General features: G+C 35.7%; 1 protein-coding gene across 1 annotated transcript in view; it reads left to right on the top strand.

Moving 5' to 3' along the window:
- slc4a1b (solute carrier family 4 member 1b (Diego blood group)) overlaps positions 1–19,080 on the top strand; it is a 29,102-nt gene extending 10,022 nt beyond the window's left edge. Inside the window, exons 3-20 of the mRNA XM_022669179.2 lie at positions 475–521; positions 1,873–2,044; positions 2,417–2,552; positions 4,072–4,132; positions 5,441–5,483; positions 6,219–6,403; positions 7,187–7,397; positions 8,141–8,344; positions 9,319–9,467; positions 10,184–10,378; positions 10,977–11,219; positions 11,344–11,433; positions 12,514–12,680; positions 13,595–13,836; positions 14,173–14,342; positions 16,029–16,202; positions 17,101–17,247; positions 18,234–19,080. Of these exons, the coding sequence (XP_022524900.2) occupies positions 475–521; positions 1,873–2,044; positions 2,417–2,552; positions 4,072–4,132; positions 5,441–5,483; positions 6,219–6,403; positions 7,187–7,397; positions 8,141–8,344; positions 9,319–9,467; positions 10,184–10,378; positions 10,977–11,219; positions 11,344–11,433; positions 12,514–12,680; positions 13,595–13,836; positions 14,173–14,342; positions 16,029–16,202; positions 17,101–17,181 (2,570 nt within the window). The 3' untranslated portion in view covers positions 17,182–17,247; positions 18,234–19,080. The remainder of the gene's footprint in view (positions 1–474; positions 522–1,872; positions 2,045–2,416; positions 2,553–4,071; positions 4,133–5,440; positions 5,484–6,218; positions 6,404–7,186; positions 7,398–8,140; positions 8,345–9,318; positions 9,468–10,183; positions 10,379–10,976; positions 11,220–11,343; positions 11,434–12,513; positions 12,681–13,594; positions 13,837–14,172; positions 14,343–16,028; positions 16,203–17,100; positions 17,248–18,233) is intronic.
- Positions 19,081–19,669: the final 589 nt, after the last annotated feature.

The following is a 19,669-nucleotide window of genomic DNA, read 5'->3' as shown; positions in this document are numbered from 1 at the left end:
TTTTCTTTTTTATAAAAACAAGTATTTATGTTAAGTGAAATCAAGAAAGACCATATTTTATTTTTTATAAAAAATAATAATTTATGTTAACTTAATTCAAGAGAAATTGTCTTTTATTTTTATAAAATAAACTTATTTTTTCAGGATATAGTTCAACTTTAAATGTCTAGAGATACATTGTTGCTGTTAACAATGCATTTTCCAATAAAGGGAGTATTGGCAAAACTGGTTATAGTTTTTATGTTAAGGCGGCGCCGCAGCGGGAGGTGGTGTCTGCAGCTGCTGAAAGTAACTAATAAAGTAACTTGTACAGTAACTTAGTTACTTTTAAAATCAAGCAATCCATAAAGTAACTAAGTTACTTTTTAAAGGAGTAATCAGTAATCAGATTACTTTTTCAAAGTAACTATACCATCACTGCTATCATCCCCATCAAACACTGAAACTTTTCTATTTTTGTCAACTCTTTTGCAGCTGCTCTGAACGTTAACACCAACGCCAGCACCACAGCAGACTGTCAGGTCAGTAGCAGCTTCAAACATGATAAAAACACTTTCTTACACAATCAGTACAGCTGTGGTTTTCACTTCAGTTTGGCGGAACGTGCCTCTCGTTCTCCAGCTGTTTGCAGATTAAACACAAGTCAGAAGTTATCAGTCATCAAGGAACAGGAAACACACACACAAACAGTGTCAGGTAAAGATTTCGGTGCCATTGAGCTTCTGTCCGCTGATAAGAGCAGGACAAGGTCAAGAAGATGCTATACAGTAGCAGGAGCAGCATTAAAACCTAGACTAGACTATCAGCGAAATCTGTTCTAACTGTAAGTTTCCTAAAATAAAGGATAATAACACAGTAAATCAGGAGCAGCATCAGTCATAGCACTATTTATGTATGTACCATGTAATATCTGTAATATGTAATGTAATATATAGTGTACTGTTTGTTATATAAAATTAAAAAATACACAACTGTTTTTTGTTTTTACCTCAATATATATCAAGTGTTTTGTTAACAATGAAAAAAAAACATTACATTGTAATTATTTAAAGTTATAATTCAAGACATTTGAGATTTAGATGTTTTTATGAATTTTATTATAGATATTATTGTTATTACAATATTCTGAATATTATTTTTTTAATTAAAATTTCCCTCTTGATGTAGATTTTTTTTAAGATTTTAGTTTTAACAATTAATTTTTATAATGTTTTTATTATTTCTGGCTCTAAACACTTTTAGTGTCTATTTCTTAAGATTTATTTTATCAGAAATATATTCTGGATATTACTTTTATTAAAACTTCATTCTGGATCAAAGTTTTGTTAACTCTTTATTTTGCAGCTTCCTTTTCAGGATTTTTAGTCTTGTGTTTAATTTCATTTAACCTTTATTCTGGATTTTTAATCTGAACTTTATTACTAATATTATTTTATTTTAACTTCTTTCTGGATGGAAGGATTTATTAGAACTTTATTATGGATATTAATTTTATTAAAACTTCATTATGGATATTCATTTTAAAATAATTCATTTTGAATAGATATTTTGTGTTTAATTTTATTTAAATTATGGATATGCATTTTAATATGAATTCACTTTAGATTTAGAAATCTTTCTACATTTTATTGGAACATCATATTGGACATTTCTGTTAGTAAAACGTAATGGCTCTGGCTCTTAATTGAATCATTTTATTAATCACTCTGAACAGAATTTCTTATTTTTAAATTGGATTTCTATATTTGAAAGATCTGAAGCTGAAATTTAGTAACAATTATTGAAATCACACATTTATCTTTATTATATTCACTTTAAACATTTGAACGATGGTTCCACCTGTTGAAGCCATGCTTGTTTTTACCTGACCAGGCCTATGCCGAGCTCATGAAGGAACAGAACCAGCAGGGCTACTGGCAGGAGACGGGGCGATGGGTAGGCTACGAGGAGAATTACGACCTGGAGGCCAGGCACTGGGGGCCGTCCCACATATCCTACCTCACCTTCAAGAGCCTAGTGCAGCTCCGAAGGACCATGAACACTGGTGAGATCATCAGAGAGAAAATTCAGTTCTTCCAGAGTTTTGCTGATTTTGGCCGTCTGAAATAAACATAATATTTTAGGTAAATTGTTTCTGGTTAATTTCCTTGTTAATTTAATGGAAGTGAGAAGCATCATCGGGGCCTGGTAGTTCCAGTCCTTTTTGCTCTCCTCGTCCAGTGGTTAGTCTGGTTCAGGATTGGAGAGGAATGGGAGCGGTACTTCTTTGTGGTGTAAGATCAACTGAGAACCACAATAAATGACCCTAGTCTCATTTGCCTCCAGTCACCTTACTTGAGACAGGTTCTCTCATGAGCTCCTTTTTCCACAAAATTTCCATCTTGAGCGTTTTTTCCTTTTTTAAACATGTTCTCAGGGGTGGTGATGCTGGACAGGGAGGAGCGCTCGTTCTCCAGTATTGCTGAGAAGATTGTGGAAGAGATGGTCAGTAAGAAGGAGATTCAGTCGGGTGACCGGGAAGGGGTGCTTCGAGCCCTAATGCAGAACTGCAGGTAATAATTCTGTCATTAATCTACTAAATAAACAGTCTGGTCTGAACAGCTTAACTCTTGAGTAGCATAGGGTAAGTATTTGTCCAGAACCAACTGGACAACGCTAGACGTCCTGCTGGGTGAACAACATAATCTAGATGTTTGATCAGCATAAATATGCTTCATTTAGTGCATGGCCAACCAGACCATTTTGGTCCACCAATATGAATGACTTGACCAAACTTGAAAGCCAGCTTTACCTGAATAATCAACCACTATGACCAGATTGATGACCACCCAAGTCAAGTTGGTGATGCTGAAAGAGTAGCTAGTCCATCAAGCTCATTGTTCCATTCCATTATCAATCCTTAGTCAACCTTACTTTACTTTCACTTGGGAATATTGAGTGTGACCATTTACAGTCCAAGGGATTGAAAACAAAAGGCATAAAATGAAATGAAACAGATTCTTTTATTTTCATTTACAATACAGCTCTGTAATAAATTAAGATACCACTTTAGTTTCTGAATCAGTTTCTCTGATTTTGCTATTTATAGGTATATGTTTTGAGTAAAATGAACATTGTTGTTTTCTTCTATAAACTACATACAATATTTCTCCCAAATTCCAATTCAAAATATTGTCATTTAGAGCATATATTTGCAGAAACTGCAGAGCTGTCAGACATCAAATATTGCAAAGAAAACAAGTTCATATTCATAATTTGAAGAGGTCAAAAATCAATACTTGGTGGAATAACCCTGTTTTTTAATCACAGTTTTCATGCATCTTGCCATGTTCTTCTCCGCCAGTCTTACACACTGCTTTTGGATAAGTTTATGCCACTCCTGCTTGGTTTGATGGCTTGTGACCATCTATCTTCCTCTTGATTATATTCCATTATCAAAGAAACTTAAAAATAATTTTAAGTAGTCTCTTATTTTGTTCCAGAGCTGTAGATGAATGAAATTACAATTATAATAACATAATTAAAAATAGAAAAAAGTAAATAATTTATACAATAAATAATAAAGAAATTATTAATAAATAGTAAAATAATTAATGATAAAATAAAAAATGACAAACAGTTTTATCCATTTAAAACATAGAATTACTGTAAGTCTATTTATTTTACTTAAAACTGGGCAATATATCGTTTTAAGCAAATCTACAGTCTGGAGCAGTTTGTACAATGCTATTTGGTAAAGTATTAGCTTGTTAGGTATAGGTAGCTTGTATATTAGCCCCAATGCTACAGGACAAACGTATTGGAACAAATCTCTTTGCTGATAGACTCTTTTTTTGTTAGAGAGAAACTTGTGAAGGATAAAATTGAGTAAAATAAGCACTTTAAGTAATTACTGAATTTCCGAATAATATTCTTTCTCAATATTAAAGCTTGCTAAAGCTTTATGTCATTGCTTTTCAAGCACATAAGCACATTACTCTAGCTGATAAACAGTCATGCCTCTAAACTTTAATATACTCTAAACTGAAAGTTTAAAAAAAAGCGCTGAACCATAATCTTATCTTTCCTCAGCCAGTCAGCAGAGACCCAGACACTGACCTCACCACTGGAAATGCAGACGGTTGCAGAGAAGGTGAGAAACCTACACAACAGCAGCTTTTCATCCTAAAGGCTATATATTACTTTATTTTAATATAAATTTATTTGCACAGCATTATCTATAAAAAAATGAAAGAAATGACTTCTCTTCTCTCATGACAACCCATCTGATTTAGCCTGTGAATTAGCAGAAGACAAGGTTACAATGGAATGAGGAACTCATAAGACCGTAAAAGTTTGTTTTCATAGCCTCTGTAGTTAGCAATAGCTAGCTAAGTTACAGACATTGACTGAAAACAGGGTTCTTGCACCATTTTAAAGGTAAAATTTTCTGTTTTTTAAGACCTCAATAAATATAATGTAAGACCTCAAATGTAGTCATCATTTGTTTGGTAACCTTAGTTCTTTCCTCACTAATTTTAGCTAGCTTGCCACTAATGTTAGTTCTCTCGCCGGTTATGTTAGCTAACTTTACACTAATGTCAATATGTGCTTTCCCACCGACAGTATACCTACAGTAAATTTAAGACAGTTTAAGACTTTAATAACGCAGCTTTTAATTTAAGACTTTTTAAGGACCAGCAGGAACCCTGAAAAAGCTGAAAAGAGTTGGATCTTTATACTTTTACTTGCCATTTACAGCTCTAGATATTCATAACAAACAATGGCACATTCATTAATTTAACCATATACTAGCAAAAAACCTTTTCTGTTGATACTAATTCTAACTTTTTTTTTTTTTTTTCAAAAAACATAAACATTGATTTTTTATTTTAATACACAATATTACATTTTTGGGAACACTTGGTTACACAACAGTACAATATTAAACATTGTTAAATGGTTATATAATTTCTTAGCTTATTGACACTAGTTAAGACATTATTAAACATTACTGCATTTTAATGCTTGAGAATTTTGTTAATAATAATATTGAATTGAGACATTGAGACATGAGAAATTTAGTAATGATTAATAAACTCAGACTTAACTAGTGTCAAATGATAATAAATTGAGATAGTATGTCATACATATTGTTCAATAATGTACACTTAATGTAAACTGTTACTCATTTATTTATTAAAGAAAATAGCAATGTTAATAAAGAACTGAAATAAATTTTGATTACACTCCTATTAGCAAAAGGTTACGTGCAGATAATAACGTGATTGAATAACATGATTTTTTATTTATTATTAAAAAATGAACCATCTTTGATCCTTTTCATGTAACCTACATTTTTTGTTGATAAACTTTAAAAAAGGACTTGCATTATGAAAGCATTACTGTAGCTTTTCTGTAGCATTCAGTGTACTGAGAATGTATTATTGTTGTCTTTTAGAGAGATGCATCTGATAGAGTAGAGGCCTCCATGGTGCTTGTAGGTGAGTGAAAATGATTAAATTTGTTATATTTCAGATTGTCTACCCCATTCACCACTGAGTGTTAGCACAGCTTTTAAACAACACATAAAATGACACTGGTCAAGAGCAGTCTCCTGGAAGTTGCGGGAGTCTACCGCATATCAATAATGGCTCCCTGATGCCCGCAAGTCAGATAAAACTTCAGTTTCTGAATCAGTTTATCTGATTTTGCTATTTTTAGGTATATGTTTAAGTAAATTGACCACTATTTTGTTTTATTCTATAAACTACAGGCAACATTTCTCCTAAATTCAAAATAAAAACATTGTCATTCAGAGCATTTATTTGCAGAAAATGAGAAAAGGCTGAAATAAAAAAGATGCAGGGCTTTTAGATCTCAAATGATGCAAAGGAAACAAGTTCATATTCATAAAGTTTTAAGAGTTCAGAAATCAATATTTGGTGGAATAACCCTGGTTTAGTCACAGTTTTCATGCATGGTTCCAAGTTCAGGTTCGGGGGTACCTCCCTGAAATCAATGTTTGCAACTTGGGATGTCTCCAAAAATGTCCAGCCAAGAGCAGTTGTTGAGAAACTGGCCACTGAGGTGGTGCTAAATTATGGCTAACACAATGTGCAACTACATTTGAGCTTCAGTCTCTTCTGCAGCTAGTTAGCAAATGTGGCTTATTCCACCTTCAGATAAAGCTTGTTTTAATGTTAAGGCATTAAACTGTGTACGTATGTCTGCAACAGGTGCACTGGACTTTCTGGAGAAGCCAACAGTAGCATTTGTGCGTCTGAAGGAGGCGGTGGTCCTCGGGTCTGCACTGGAGACTCCAGTTCCTGTCCGCTTCCTCTTCGTGCTGGTGGGCCCTGCCAAGGGCGACATGGACTACCATGAGAGTGGCCGCGCCATGGCCGCCCTGCTGGCAGATAAAGTGAGAAGGGGCTGGAGGGCAAAGGGGTGGTCTGATAGAGATTTGAAAGGATAACAGGGTTGAGATTTTAAACACAGCATTAGCAAACAAAAAAAAATGTGCTTGACTAGCGGCTATGCTTATGATAATTTAATCATTCTAATCTTTTTTTAAGTAGCAGTTTCATTTCAGTTTATAATATACCTGCTGAAAAATAAACAGCCTGGCCAGATCAAACTGGTACATAAATAAAAATCAGTATCATGAAATTGGGATGAAGTAAAGGAAAGAAATTGTTTTTATTCTTTGCTAATGATAACTTAGCTCAAACAAATACTTGAAGACAGCTTAAATCGGAACCCGGAAGGTGGTAGAACTCACACCCTAAAAATAGCATCCAAAGCTCACTTAAAATCTAATGTTAGCTAGCCAAAACCCAAACCATATACACACCAACTAGCTAGTGCTGTTTACACTGAATCTGACACAGGTTTGGTTACATTTATATTCATTGTGAAGAATTCTAGAGAAAACTTTATAATATGCATAATGGCTCCGATTTCTCTTGTGTATTTCTTATCCTAAGCACTTTCAGGGTTGTTAAATTATAATTAATGATTTATTTGTGTAATTAATGCAGATTTAATAATATTTTGGAAAATTGGTATACAATGATGGGGCTAAGATTTGGGTTTTCCAGAACTACTGGACTAATTATAGTGCTTGTAATCTTGATCTTTTCTTGATATTTCTACAACCTTGATAATGAAATCTGTCTTAACACAATTTTTTACACTCACTCAGGTCTTTAACCAGGCAGCCTTTCAGGCTCAGAATGACAGAGAGCTGATCGATGCCATGGCCGACTTCATGGACTGCAGCATTGTGATCCCACCCACTGAGATCCAGAATGAGGCCATGCTTGCACCAATCATTGGTTTCCAGAAGAAGCTCCTGCAGGAAAGGCTCCGCCCTTCTGACCCTCAGCTGCGCATTGACATCAAGCCACGCAAACGTGAGAACTAGAGCTGATTGAAGTTTAATATCATCACAATCAGGAATCATTTAAATGCAAATGCATGTAGAGTCATTAATAAGTAAATATGAAAATTTAATTATCATGATTTAGTAATCTGTGAGTTTGGGTCAAGTTGCACCAATTGGAGTAGAATCATGAGTCAGTTAATGAAAAATCTATGTGGGCTCAGAGATCAGTTAAAGGAGATCTGCTTTAATGGACTTGAGTTGTAGAGAAACAGGATAACGATTATGAACGTTTGTCAAATTGCCTCTACTATTTCGAAATACTTTTATTTGATGCATGTGACAGGCTTACAATGCTGGCCATAGGGTCATAGCGTTGCCCATGCAAAGAAATGGCTATTTATACTCGTATTTATACTAGTAAGAAGCTCAGAGTATCTCCAAACTTCATTGGTAGAATTCTAAGGGGCCTGACATTTTAAAGGAGGCTCTGAGAACTTTTAAAGTGCACACTTAGTTCATTAAAAAGTACCTTGAGGTAGCTCTCAGGCACCACCATCAGAGGGTCACAACTTACAAGCATGAAGTAATAAGTAGGATATGGAAACAGACTGCAAAATTTACTGAAAATGCATAAATATTATAGATTATAGATTATAAATATTATAGATTATATTATAGAGATTATTTCAGGAACAGGTTAAATTCATGTATATATTCATGTAAACTGGGTTGTTTATCACTTTTTTTTATATCATAATGTAAAATCTACAGCCTCCATTGCAAGACCCCCTCCACCAGAAGATCCATTGGTGCGTACTGGTGTCCTGTTTGGAGGCATGGTCAGGGATTTCAAAAGACGGTACCAGCACTACAAAAGTGACATCACAGACGCCATGAACGCACAAGTTCTCGCTGCTGTCATCTTTATCTACTTTGCTGCCCTTTCTCCTGCCATCACTTTTGGAGGCCTGTTAGGTGAGTGGATTAGAGCTTAATTCTAATGCTGTTCAAATGTTTGTAGACACCCCTTCTATTGCTCCCCCTGCTGACACAGATCTTGTCTAGTCCCAGTAGAAAAATATTTCCTATAGAATGGGACTCTCTGGCAAATAAACATAAACCTTTTGGCACCATGCCTAATGCCAGGCATAGGCTAGAGGAGTATAAAGCCTTCAGCATTGAGCTGTGGACTGGAGCAATGATGGTGGTCCATCTAATGGTCTCTGATTGGCTAACAGCTTTGAGACACCAGCGAGACGGACAACAGTTAAAAATGTTTTAAAATAAAGAAATTTTTACACAAATAACAGTCTTAGCAATGTCATATGTTATTTTACAACATGTGCAATTCCCTGCTAAGTGCAGTTCAGCCACTGACCTAGTCTTAGAGTCTCTGTCAAACACGAAATCCACTGGAGATCCTATGTAAAACTATGTAAACACACAAAGGTGGGTAGTCCAGGTCCAGAAAGTAAAAATCCAAAAAATAACACAGGAATGAACTGCCATGTTGTTCTTAGCACTGTTAGCTCCTATCTGACAAGATGTGTCAGCTTCAGCGCTGCCTGTGAGCGGTTGCAAGCCAAGGTGGGCGAGGCCATGAATTCACGAGTTGACATAAACATTTTTTTTATTTTGTTTTAATAACTACTGCAGACAATGTAGGAAGAGTTTCATGTGCAACTTAGAGAGACCTACTGTATTTCACAAAGAACAAGGAAAAGTCGATTTTAGCAGAAGGACACATTTAACAAATTTTAATTAGATATAAACAATGAATTAGCAATGAATGAGTTTCTTAATACTTTTGTACATGTAGTATATCTTGGAGGTAAAAAAAACATTTTTAGCCTCTGGCACCAGTGGCTATGCTAGCAGTCAGGATCCCTTTATTACATTAAATTAAATGGCACGTTTCTATTTGTTCTCTTTCACACCTGGACCTGCAGCTGACAAAGTGGACAATATGATTGGCGTGTCTGAGCTGATGCTGTCCACAGCAGTTCTTGGGGTCATCTTCTGTCTCGTGGCTGCCCAGCCGGTTCTCGTCATTGGCTTCTCAGGGCCTCTGCTGGTGTTTGAAGAGGCATTCTATGCGGTAAGATGCGACCACGCACATCTGGCTGCAGATTATAGTTCTCATGTACAGATTAATGGTGTTCATTGCTGCATCTGAAGATCTATTACCCTGGAGAATTTATAACACCTTGTTAGAGTGCTGGGTGATATGATCTCAAAACAATATCACAGTTAAATAAACATTTTATCTCGATTATTATTTTTGAATAACTATTTTAGTAAAAGAGGAAAAAGAAACTTTACTGTGATGAAAACAACTTTTGATTCCCTCCATGTTGCTTCCATGTCATGTGACTGAATATGTACTTGTATATTTTTAAGGGAACTGTACTTGAACACAGAGTTCCTAAAGCATCATCAAAGTTTAGCCCGTTCATGCTCAAATCTCATGGGTTGTTGCTCCCTCTGACAGTATGTAGTTGTTAATATGTCGTTTTGAAACAATAAATGTTAACTTTTTAGTATATATTTATCAGTGATCAATCTAAGTCAGTGTCCAGAGTTTGTTAGCAACATTAGCCTAGCATTTCCTATTGTAAGTTAAAGCCACACTACTATCAATATGTCTTGGCTGATTGACTGCACATGTGATCAATAGGCACAGTAACAATCCCCCATAATGTCTTTTCTGTTTGTAATAAATCACTTTGTTGAGTTTGTCTTTAAGTGCGGGTGTTCATCATGCTGTGTATGTGTGTTTTTTGGTATGTGTGTTTGTCCTATTGCACACCACAGTTCTGTAAGTCCCAGGACATTGAGTACATCGTGGGGAGAGTGTGGGTGGGTGTGTGGCTCATCATCATTGTGGTGGTGATTGTGGCAGTGGAAGGAAGCTTTTTGGTGCGCTTCATCTCCCGCTTCACTCAGGAGATCTTCTCCATCCTCATCTCCCTCATTTTCATCTACGAGACCTTCTCTAAACTCGGCAAGGTACAGAGCCCACAGCCATTCACATCTGTGTCCATCTATTAACACTTAGTATTATACTGAGAACAGAACTGCATTATCTTGGTATACAGCTCTGGAAAAAATTAAGAGACCACTTCAGTGTCTGAATCAGTTCTTCTAAATTTTGCTATTTATAGGTATATATTTGAGTAAAATGAACATTGTTGTTTAATTCTACAAACTTCTGACAACATTTCTCCCAAATTCTAAATAAAAATATTGTCAATTAGAGGATTTATTTGCAGAAAATTTGAAATAGCTGAAATAACAAAAAAGATGCAAGTTTATGTTCATAAAGTTTTAAGAGGTTAGAAATCAATATTTGGTGAAATAACCGTCGTTTTTTAATCACAGTTTTCATGCATTTTGGCATGTTCTCCTTCACCAGTCTTACACACTGCTTTTAGATAACTTTATGTCACACCTGGTGCAAACATTCAAGCAGTTCATCTTGGTTTAATGGCTTGTGATCATCCATCTTCCTCTTAAATGAACTAGCACAGCTAGCTAATTCATAAATCTCATGGCTAAAACAAAGCTGAGATATAATTCTTAAAATTTCTTTCTCTGCTTTTAATAGATTTTCAAGGCGCATCCTCTCATCCTCAACTATGATCACCTGAACAACACAGTGGAGGACCCATGGCACCCAGTCGCCAAAACCATTGTAGATAATTCAACAGGCAACGTGACCATTAGGACTGTCATCCACGAACGCGCCTATCCCAACACCGCCCTGCTCTCCATGTGTCTGATGTTCGGCTGCTTCGCCATCGCTTACTACCTGCGCATCTTCAAGAATGGCTACTTCCTGCCTGGCAAGGTTGGCTTACATATGCTAATGTAGTCATTTTTGGAATTGCTATAGTTTTCTTTGTAAGAGAGGTTAGGAAGGTCGATTTATATTGAAGTGCATATTGACTGCTCCAATCCATTTGGTCTTTTAGCTCCGTCGCCTGATGGGCGATTTTGGCGTCCCCATCGCTATCTTCCTCATGGTCGCAGTGGACATCAACCTTGAGGACACCTACACCCAGGTAGGTCTGGAACTGCTTAGAATGACTAACAAGTAAAGTTGATTCAAATTATTATGTTCTATACAATAATAAAATTTTATTATTAACTTTTATGTTGATTTTTTTAAACCTCAAATCAGAAAAAAAATTGACTGCATGGAAAATGTAAATCAAAAATTGAAACAGTTTTCTGACTTTGCCTTTTGTTTCATAGCACATAGTTTAAAGCCGAAATATTAAATGTTTTCTGTAGTCATGTTTCCATCATTTTATGCGTTACTATAAATTAATTTTGGCATTTCAGGCCTGCAGCACATTCCAAAAAAGTAATGTGTTCATTATAATTATGCTTCGGTACAAAATCAGCAACAGGTCTAAAAAGCCACGGTCTGCCATGGTAAGGATCTGTGTTAGCACACTGGTTTGCTGGCAGCATTATTACAGAAAAGTACACTGAGATCTGAGATCTAAGAGCAACATATGCTGCCTTCAAGATCACATCTTTTCCAGGAATGCTTTTTTTTAACAGAACAAAACCACATTCTGCAAACAACACGTTATGGGTACTGGACTGGCCTCGGTAGAGAATTTGTGGAACTCTAAATATGAATTTTAAAATGAAAAAAGCAACAAAATAAGAATTGAAACACGTCATTGATTGGTTTCCTCTGTACCAAAACAGTTTTAAGTGTTGTTAGTAGGAATGGATTGTCTTGTAAGCAGGAAAGGATGTCTATTAACACATTCATTTTTAGAGCAGGCAAAATAGGAAAAAAAGCATTGTCTGCAATGAAATAAAGAAAACAAGTAAAAAAAAAAAAGCAATTTTTTTTGAGAAATCATTGACACCAAATGTGCATTGTACCAACATTATGCATATTAAATACTATCATTATATCCAAACAAGCTGCTAATATATTTTTTAACACAGTTACTTCAAACTGTGAGAATTAGATGTAGAATAAGATGAAGATTAGCTATTATTACATTGGGAGACTAAGGGGTATAGAGACAGCAGTGCTTTACACGTTGAGACATCTGGCGGGTCCTTCACTGCTGTAGTGCTTTGACCTCTGTTGACCTTTGTGGCCTGTGTTGTAGAAACTGGTGGTGCCTAAGGGCCTGCAGGTGTCCAACCCTGCAATGCGGGGGTGGCTCATCAACCCCATGGGCGAACACAAGTCCTTCCCTGTCTGGATGATGTTCGCCTGTGTCGTGCCTGCAGTACTGGTCTTTATCCTCATCTTCCTGGAGTCGCAAATCACCACGTGAGTGACAGTCTCCTTTTCAGTGTGTCGAGTTCTGTGCTTGCTGCCCGGAGGCAAATGTAATACCTTTTGTGTTTTCTTTTCTGATTAGTAATACAAATTGTTGAAGGTGTAGCAAATTGGTGTAGCAAATAGTTTCTTAGCAGCATAAAAATGCTTGAAACGCTTCATAACATAAAGATAAAAATATGCTCAACAAACATAAATAAAAAAAATATGTAAGAGGAAAAAAACAGCGTGATTAATTGTTTTCACATATATTTCAGAGACAAAAAAATTAAATACAAGCTAACATGCTAATCCTAAATTAGCATAACCATCACTACACTGACTTGCTATACACAAGCCAATACAATCAACCTTGAACCACAGTGCTAGCCATAAGCAAAAAACAAAGAGAAAAGTTAAAAGGCTAACTGTGAGTACAGACCTTAGCCCTTTATGTTTTGTGTCTGTCCAGAACAAATTTCCTTCGGGACAATAAAGTCTTATCGTATCGTGTCGTTAATGTGCTAGCCTTAAACTACGGTATGAATGTATTGTTTGTGTTGTATGTAGGAGCATTGTCTATTGATAAGAACATTGATTATATTTTTTTAAGGTTTTTGTGTTTTTTTAACATAATTTTGGGTGACTAAAATTTCTAATTAATAAAAATGCCACCCAAAGTGAAGGGAAATTGAAAAAACAGAGCTTTAAAAAAGAGAAAAACATGGAACAAACTGGTAGCATAATGCCCAATTAATCTTCAGTAGCTTTACTCATTGATAGCCTAGCATTGTTGGATAACATTAATTTGGCCAAGTTTCAGCATTTTAGCATGTTAGTTTCTTTGTTTTTACAAATCTAAGTGTCCAACATGCTCTCTCGACGATAGCTTTTATCTTCTTACCTTATGTTCTCTTTCCCCATAGGCTAATAGTTAGTAAACCAGAGAGGAAAATGGCAAAAGGGTCTGGCTTCCATTTTGACCTTCTGATTTTGGTCAGCTTGGGGGGATGTGCTGCATTATTTGGGATGCCTTGGCTCAGCGCGGCTACGGTCCGGTCGGTAACTCATGCCAATGCACTGACTGTGATGAGCAAAGGGCCCAAGCCGGAGATTGAGAAAGTTCTGGAGCAGAGGGTCAGTGGCGTGTTGGTCGCCCTGTTAGTAGGTAAGCCTATCATGTAAGGTCATATTAGAAATACTGTTAAAGACTTCTAAGACAATAGTGACACTCTTAGTGACACAATTGATCATTACAGATGTTTTTTTCACTCTTTGCCTGAAACTACACAAAAGATGGCACTAACTTTTTTACAATACAAGGTTCATACTGGTAACATATAATGAAAATGATTGCCATCAGTTTAGGTTTTTTTTTTTTTTGGCCAAAACCTTAACGTGCAAAAAAAGTGTCCCATAAAGCTTCGACTGTTTGTTTAATTACTCACTTGGGAATGCATCTAAATTTAGCTCTGTCTCTGTGTCTTTTTTTAACTGTTCTCAGGCCTCTCCATCCTCATGGAACCTATCCTAAAGATGATTCCCATGGCAGCTCTGTTTGGAATCTTCCTCTACATGGGGATCACATCTCTCAGCGGGATTCAGCTGTGGGATCGCTTTCTGCTCCTCCTAGTTCCCAAAAAGTACCATCCCAATGAACCATACGCTACAAAAGTATGTTTTTACCAGATATCTAATGCAATAACTAATGCTCATCTTATCATTAGCAGTTAGCACGACCTATAGTTTAGACACAGCACTGGTTATGCTTTTGTATATTGATACTTTCCCAGTGTATTGACCAGTGTACCCTATTCCAAAGAGCTAGGCTAGTCTATCTGGCATATGTGGTCTATAGATATATGTGGTGTCCCCAAAGTCAGTGTAACATTTATCAGTTAAATTTTCTAAACCTTTCAACCGTTTAGAAAATTGAGTAGAAAACTTCTTTATTTAATTTTTTCATTTACTTTGATTAGGAAGAAATTGATCTGTATTTTCGATCAGTGTAACATTTAACAGTTTAATTTTCTGACTGTATCAAGCTAAATTTGAAAATAGAAAATTGGGTATAAAATTTTTAACTTTTTTTTTTATTTAGTAGAGTGAAGAAGAAATGGATTTTCATCCAATTTTTCAATTATACAGTTTTTCATTTCAGCCTTTGGCAAACAGAATTGCAAGAAAAATGAAAAGGTGAATCTGCTCTGGATTTTCAGATTTGTCCATTTTTGTATCTTGTAACACATATCTGATTGTAAAATCCTTGCAAAAATAGAAAAATTAGATAATAAAAAAAAGATCATTTTTTTCATTTTTCCAGTTGTACAGAAATGAAAAAAACTAAAATTGGAAAAATAGATGAAAACATATTTTTTGTACACTGCACTAAAAAAAAAAATAATAAAATAAAATAAAATAAAATATATATATATATATATGCAAATAATGAGTTCTTACAAGCAATAGTCTGTTTTTAAATTTATTCATTCAATTCTGCATTTCACTAACAGAATTGAAAAGAAAAAAAATCTTATCTCAATTTGTTTCTTAGATTTGCATCTTGCATCTTGTAACAAAAGTCTGATGGTATAATGCAACTTAATTTTGTTACAAGATGTAAAAATCAGCAAATCGAGACAAGATTCATTTTTTTTTTTTCATTTTCCCTGAAATTATTATTGTGAGGTGCAGAAATATATTTTTGAATTTTGGCTTAATTGATCAGACAATGAAACTGATAAACATTACACTGACCTCCCCACAACACTCCTATCTTTTTGTGTTGGTTTGTAAAATAATCAGCTATGCTCTAAACAGCTCCACAGCAGTAGGCTGAGAAGTGCTTTTGCTATCCAAATACAATGATGTATACTATGTGGCAGACATAAGCTGCTTCCCAGCTAGCAGCAGCTGGGGGCTGTTTTAGGAACATTTTTGGTAATAGGTAGCTTAGCTTACCTAGATTGTGGCTAGAAGGGTTAATTCATTTTTAAGGCACTCATTCTGGGCAAAGTATAGTTAAGGTACATGTTAGCTATAGTGCTTTTGTGTCATATCGCATCTAGCTGCAGCTAATGTCTTTAATAAAGCAAAAACAGGACATCTCTAGCGAAACACAGACAGCTAAAGTGCTCCTTAATATGGTATTAGTTGCAATAGCTTAACAATAACTAATAACATAGCCTAGATTAGTTGACATTTAGGAATCACTTTGATTGTGGTGATCATTAGTTGTGTAAGACTTTTTTATAGTATTCCACAACTTATAAGAATATAGGAATAATTTTGTGGTCAGGGGAGTAACTTCTTATTGCGCTCTGAATTTTCTCTCTGTGTGGTCTCTGGCTCCCCCTCCAGGTAAAGACAAACAGGATGCACTTGTACACAGCCATTCAGCTGGTGTGCCTGGCCGTCTTGTGGATTGTGAAGTCCAGTCCTTTCTCCCTGGCCCTGCCCTTCATCCTCATCCTCACCATCCCTCTGCGCATGGTCATGACTGGCCGCATCTTCACTGAATTTGAGATGAAATGCGTAAGGACTTTAAGACTAAACTCCTACCAATAACATTTGGTGACCCTTAGTTATAAACTACCCCTCTCCCACACCACCATCACACCTACTACAACAGTATTGTTTCCATGCAAGAATAAACAAATTGAATTTTAGAACCTCAGCATTAATGGGCTGAGCTAAACTGGTGTAGGCTGAAACAACATAGAAGATTTCCTAAGACATCAATGCATGTGACAAAACAAAAAATGTGAACTAAAAACAGTACATTTTTAAATAATACAATGTTTACATAATAAAACAAACCTTAAAACCATGGAAAATATGTGTATTTTAGGATATAGGTTCTTTCTTGTCTTCTTCTCTAGGATATGGGTTCTTTAATGATTTCCTTAATGCTCTGCCTGACTGTATGTACACTCTAAGCAAAAGGAAGTCTGTAGTACTAAAAAGAGTTGCTGAACTCTATTAAAAATGACATGCAAAATATTTACCACAAATTAGGAGAACACTTTACCCAGGCAAGCAATCAATAAAATATTCTAAATGTTATTTGAGTAGTCATGGTCTTATAGGTCATGTAGAACCGCTGTGTGTAATTATTATCTGGATTGTATTCTGATAATATTTAAGACAAATGCATTTACAATTGGTAGACAAATAAGTGTCAGGTTAGTTATACTGAAAACTGATTGCTGTGTGGAACGCAATAGACAAATTAGCTGTTTCAGTTGATAAATGAGTCTTGGGGTAACAGATGTGTTTATACTGCTATAACATGGTGCAAATGAATCTCAGACCCCTCCTAAAGTGGTTTAAATGATCATATTTGTATCTGTTTTGAATGCATCTAGGGTGCATTTACACATGAACAAAACATCTAATTCTGCTCTTTTTTGTCTCTTTTCTGTTAATACAGCTGGATGCTGATGATGCCAAAGTGACATTTGAGGAAGAACCTGGAGTGGATATGTACTCAGAGACACGGATGCCTTCGTAGACGTGTTAAACCGAAGTCTTCCATCCTGCACTGACTTGATATAAATTTTTGATGGTTGATATATACTAGGGGTGGGAATCTTTTACTATCTCACGATTCGATTCGATTCCGATTTTGGGGGCCACGATTCGATTCAAAATCGATTTTTGATTCAAAACGATTTGATTTATAAAAATTTATTGAAAACTTATTGAAAAAAAAGCCTCCAAAATATACACTGGTCCTGGAGAAGGTAATGTGTTACAAAAACAATAAAATGTGCAGGAATGTGGGTCTTCAGTGACAGAGGAATCACTGGGATATCACAATGACGTTAATGAACAATAAATACATAAATAAATAACACTGCTTTATTACCAGGCTACTAGCGGTGGTGTGTAGGTGACGCTGCTGGGCTGATGTGATGATAGCAGTGGAGCGCTAAAGTTCAGGAGCAGCTGCTGATTAACTAGTTAATTTAAGGTGGTTGTATTTCTTCAGAAAGGGGGCAGGAGGTGGAGAAATTAATTCATATTGTCCATTCCTTAATTCCTCTGTGATGAGGAGCTGAAATTAGCTCTGATTAGCTTATTGTTATTTTTCCGTTCCGCCTTAAATGCTGCAGCCCGCTGCCACCTGTAGCGTTATTTAAGGTGGAACTGGAAAGTTGGCTAGTTAGCTAGCTAACAGAAACTGAAACTAACTACTAGCGATCTTTTTTATGCTTGTTATGAAGCATTCTGCCATAAAACATTAAAACTACACGTTAATCTAAGGTAATATAGTGCTTGTTCTGCCATCTTACCGGTGATTCTCATACACCTACGCTCTGTGTGGGTCTGACGGTAAGTTCAAACTGCAGCGGCCACGGTCGCTTTGGGCAGTGGGAGGCGGAGCGAAAAACGCTTCGTGCCGCTGCAGTGTGAACTTACCGTGAGGGGTAGGGCCAAGGGAAGAAATGGGATTGGACCTTAGAATCGATTTTGGGACATTTTAAATCGATTCTGAATCGTAGTAAATGAGAATCAAGATTCTTATGTGAATCGATTTTTTGGCACACCTCTAATATATACGATATTTATTGAATATTTTAGATCATCTCTTATAGTATTTTGTCACCATCTGCCTTCCATTCTTTATGTATTTAATGTGCAATTGCTTTTACTTAAATTATATTTGCATAACTATTTTCAGAAGTCAAACACTGGACAAAATGTATCTTCAGTGAGTTTATTCTGCAAGGTTGTGTACAATGTGTATCCACAGGTGACCTGATACACATTTTAATCCAGTTACTTCCATAAGCACATGCTGTAGCTGGTGTAGTTGAGTAGGTAATAACTTGACGCTTCCTGTGGTAGACTAGGGTTTGATTCTCTGGTTGGCTAAGCACACCAAAGTTCACAAATAAGAGTGCCTGCACAAAGCTTCTGAAGGCTCAATTATACTCATTTCACATACAGAAATGAATACGTAGTACATAATACTGTCACTGCCCACATGCTTCTATGCATTCTTTATGTTGGCAGCTCAAAAAAGTCAACAAAAAAACATTTTAATAATAACAAAAAAAACAAATAATAATCCGTACATAATAAAAAAATAATCCGTACATATCATTGAGCATAAATGAGCCTTAACTCTACATTCCTCCCCCTGTGTAACTTGATTTAAATGTAAGCTGCTGTGGAGAAAGTGCCAACCAAATGCTGTAAATGTGGATTTACCGATTCATAGAAAAGCTCTAGAAAAACAGCCAAGATATATTAATGTTCTGAAGTCTTATGTCACTCTGACAGTTAAATTTTGCTTTTGAGTGTTACTCTCTATATGTATATGTGTCATATAGCCTTGCAGTGCCTTGTAATGTTCACAGCACTTTCGTACACTGCATTATTAAACAATGTTGAAGTTATTTAACTCCATGTACTGAGATTTTATTTCAAGCTAGGATTTCAGCTTGTCTCAGCTAGCACATACTTTTACCCAAAAATAAGTAAGTTAGATAAAGTAATTGATGTTTACACTTACACTGTATTAAACACTATATATTATATATACTTGCACTCTATTGTTACTGTTATTGTTACAACTTGCTGCTACCTGTAAGAGGTTATTAGCATCATTGGGTTTTAACAAAATACAGCATTATGTACTCTGTAAAAAAAGTAATTAGATTACATCTATATTTATAAAGAAAAAGGATGATAACAAGCAAGACTATGTTACAGCACAAACAAGACCACTGGCCTTGCTGTGTCTGTTTTTTCCTAGTAAGTTTTTTGTGAAATGATGTGTTGATAAACATGAACTTCATCAGAAGAACTTAGGACTTTTCAGCAGTAAACTTTCAGCTTTAAAAGACTCTACTGTAAAGAAACATTTGAAGGTAAGAAACTCAACATTGAACTCACCGTGCTGATGTGTAGGACTTCTATATGATTTGCTGATCTTTCTTCCTGTTGCTAAGATGACAACCGCATTGCTGAGGAAGCTGACGATTAAGTGA

The sequence above is a fragment of the Astyanax mexicanus genome, chromosome 15, assembly GCF_023375975.1.
Source record: "Astyanax mexicanus isolate ESR-SI-001 chromosome 15, AstMex3_surface, whole genome shotgun sequence".
NCBI lineage: Eukaryota > Metazoa > Chordata > Actinopteri > Characiformes > Acestrorhamphidae > Astyanax > Astyanax mexicanus.
The sequence above is the reverse complement of the archived record's forward strand: the minus strand, read 5'-3'. Positions and strand labels throughout refer to the sequence as shown.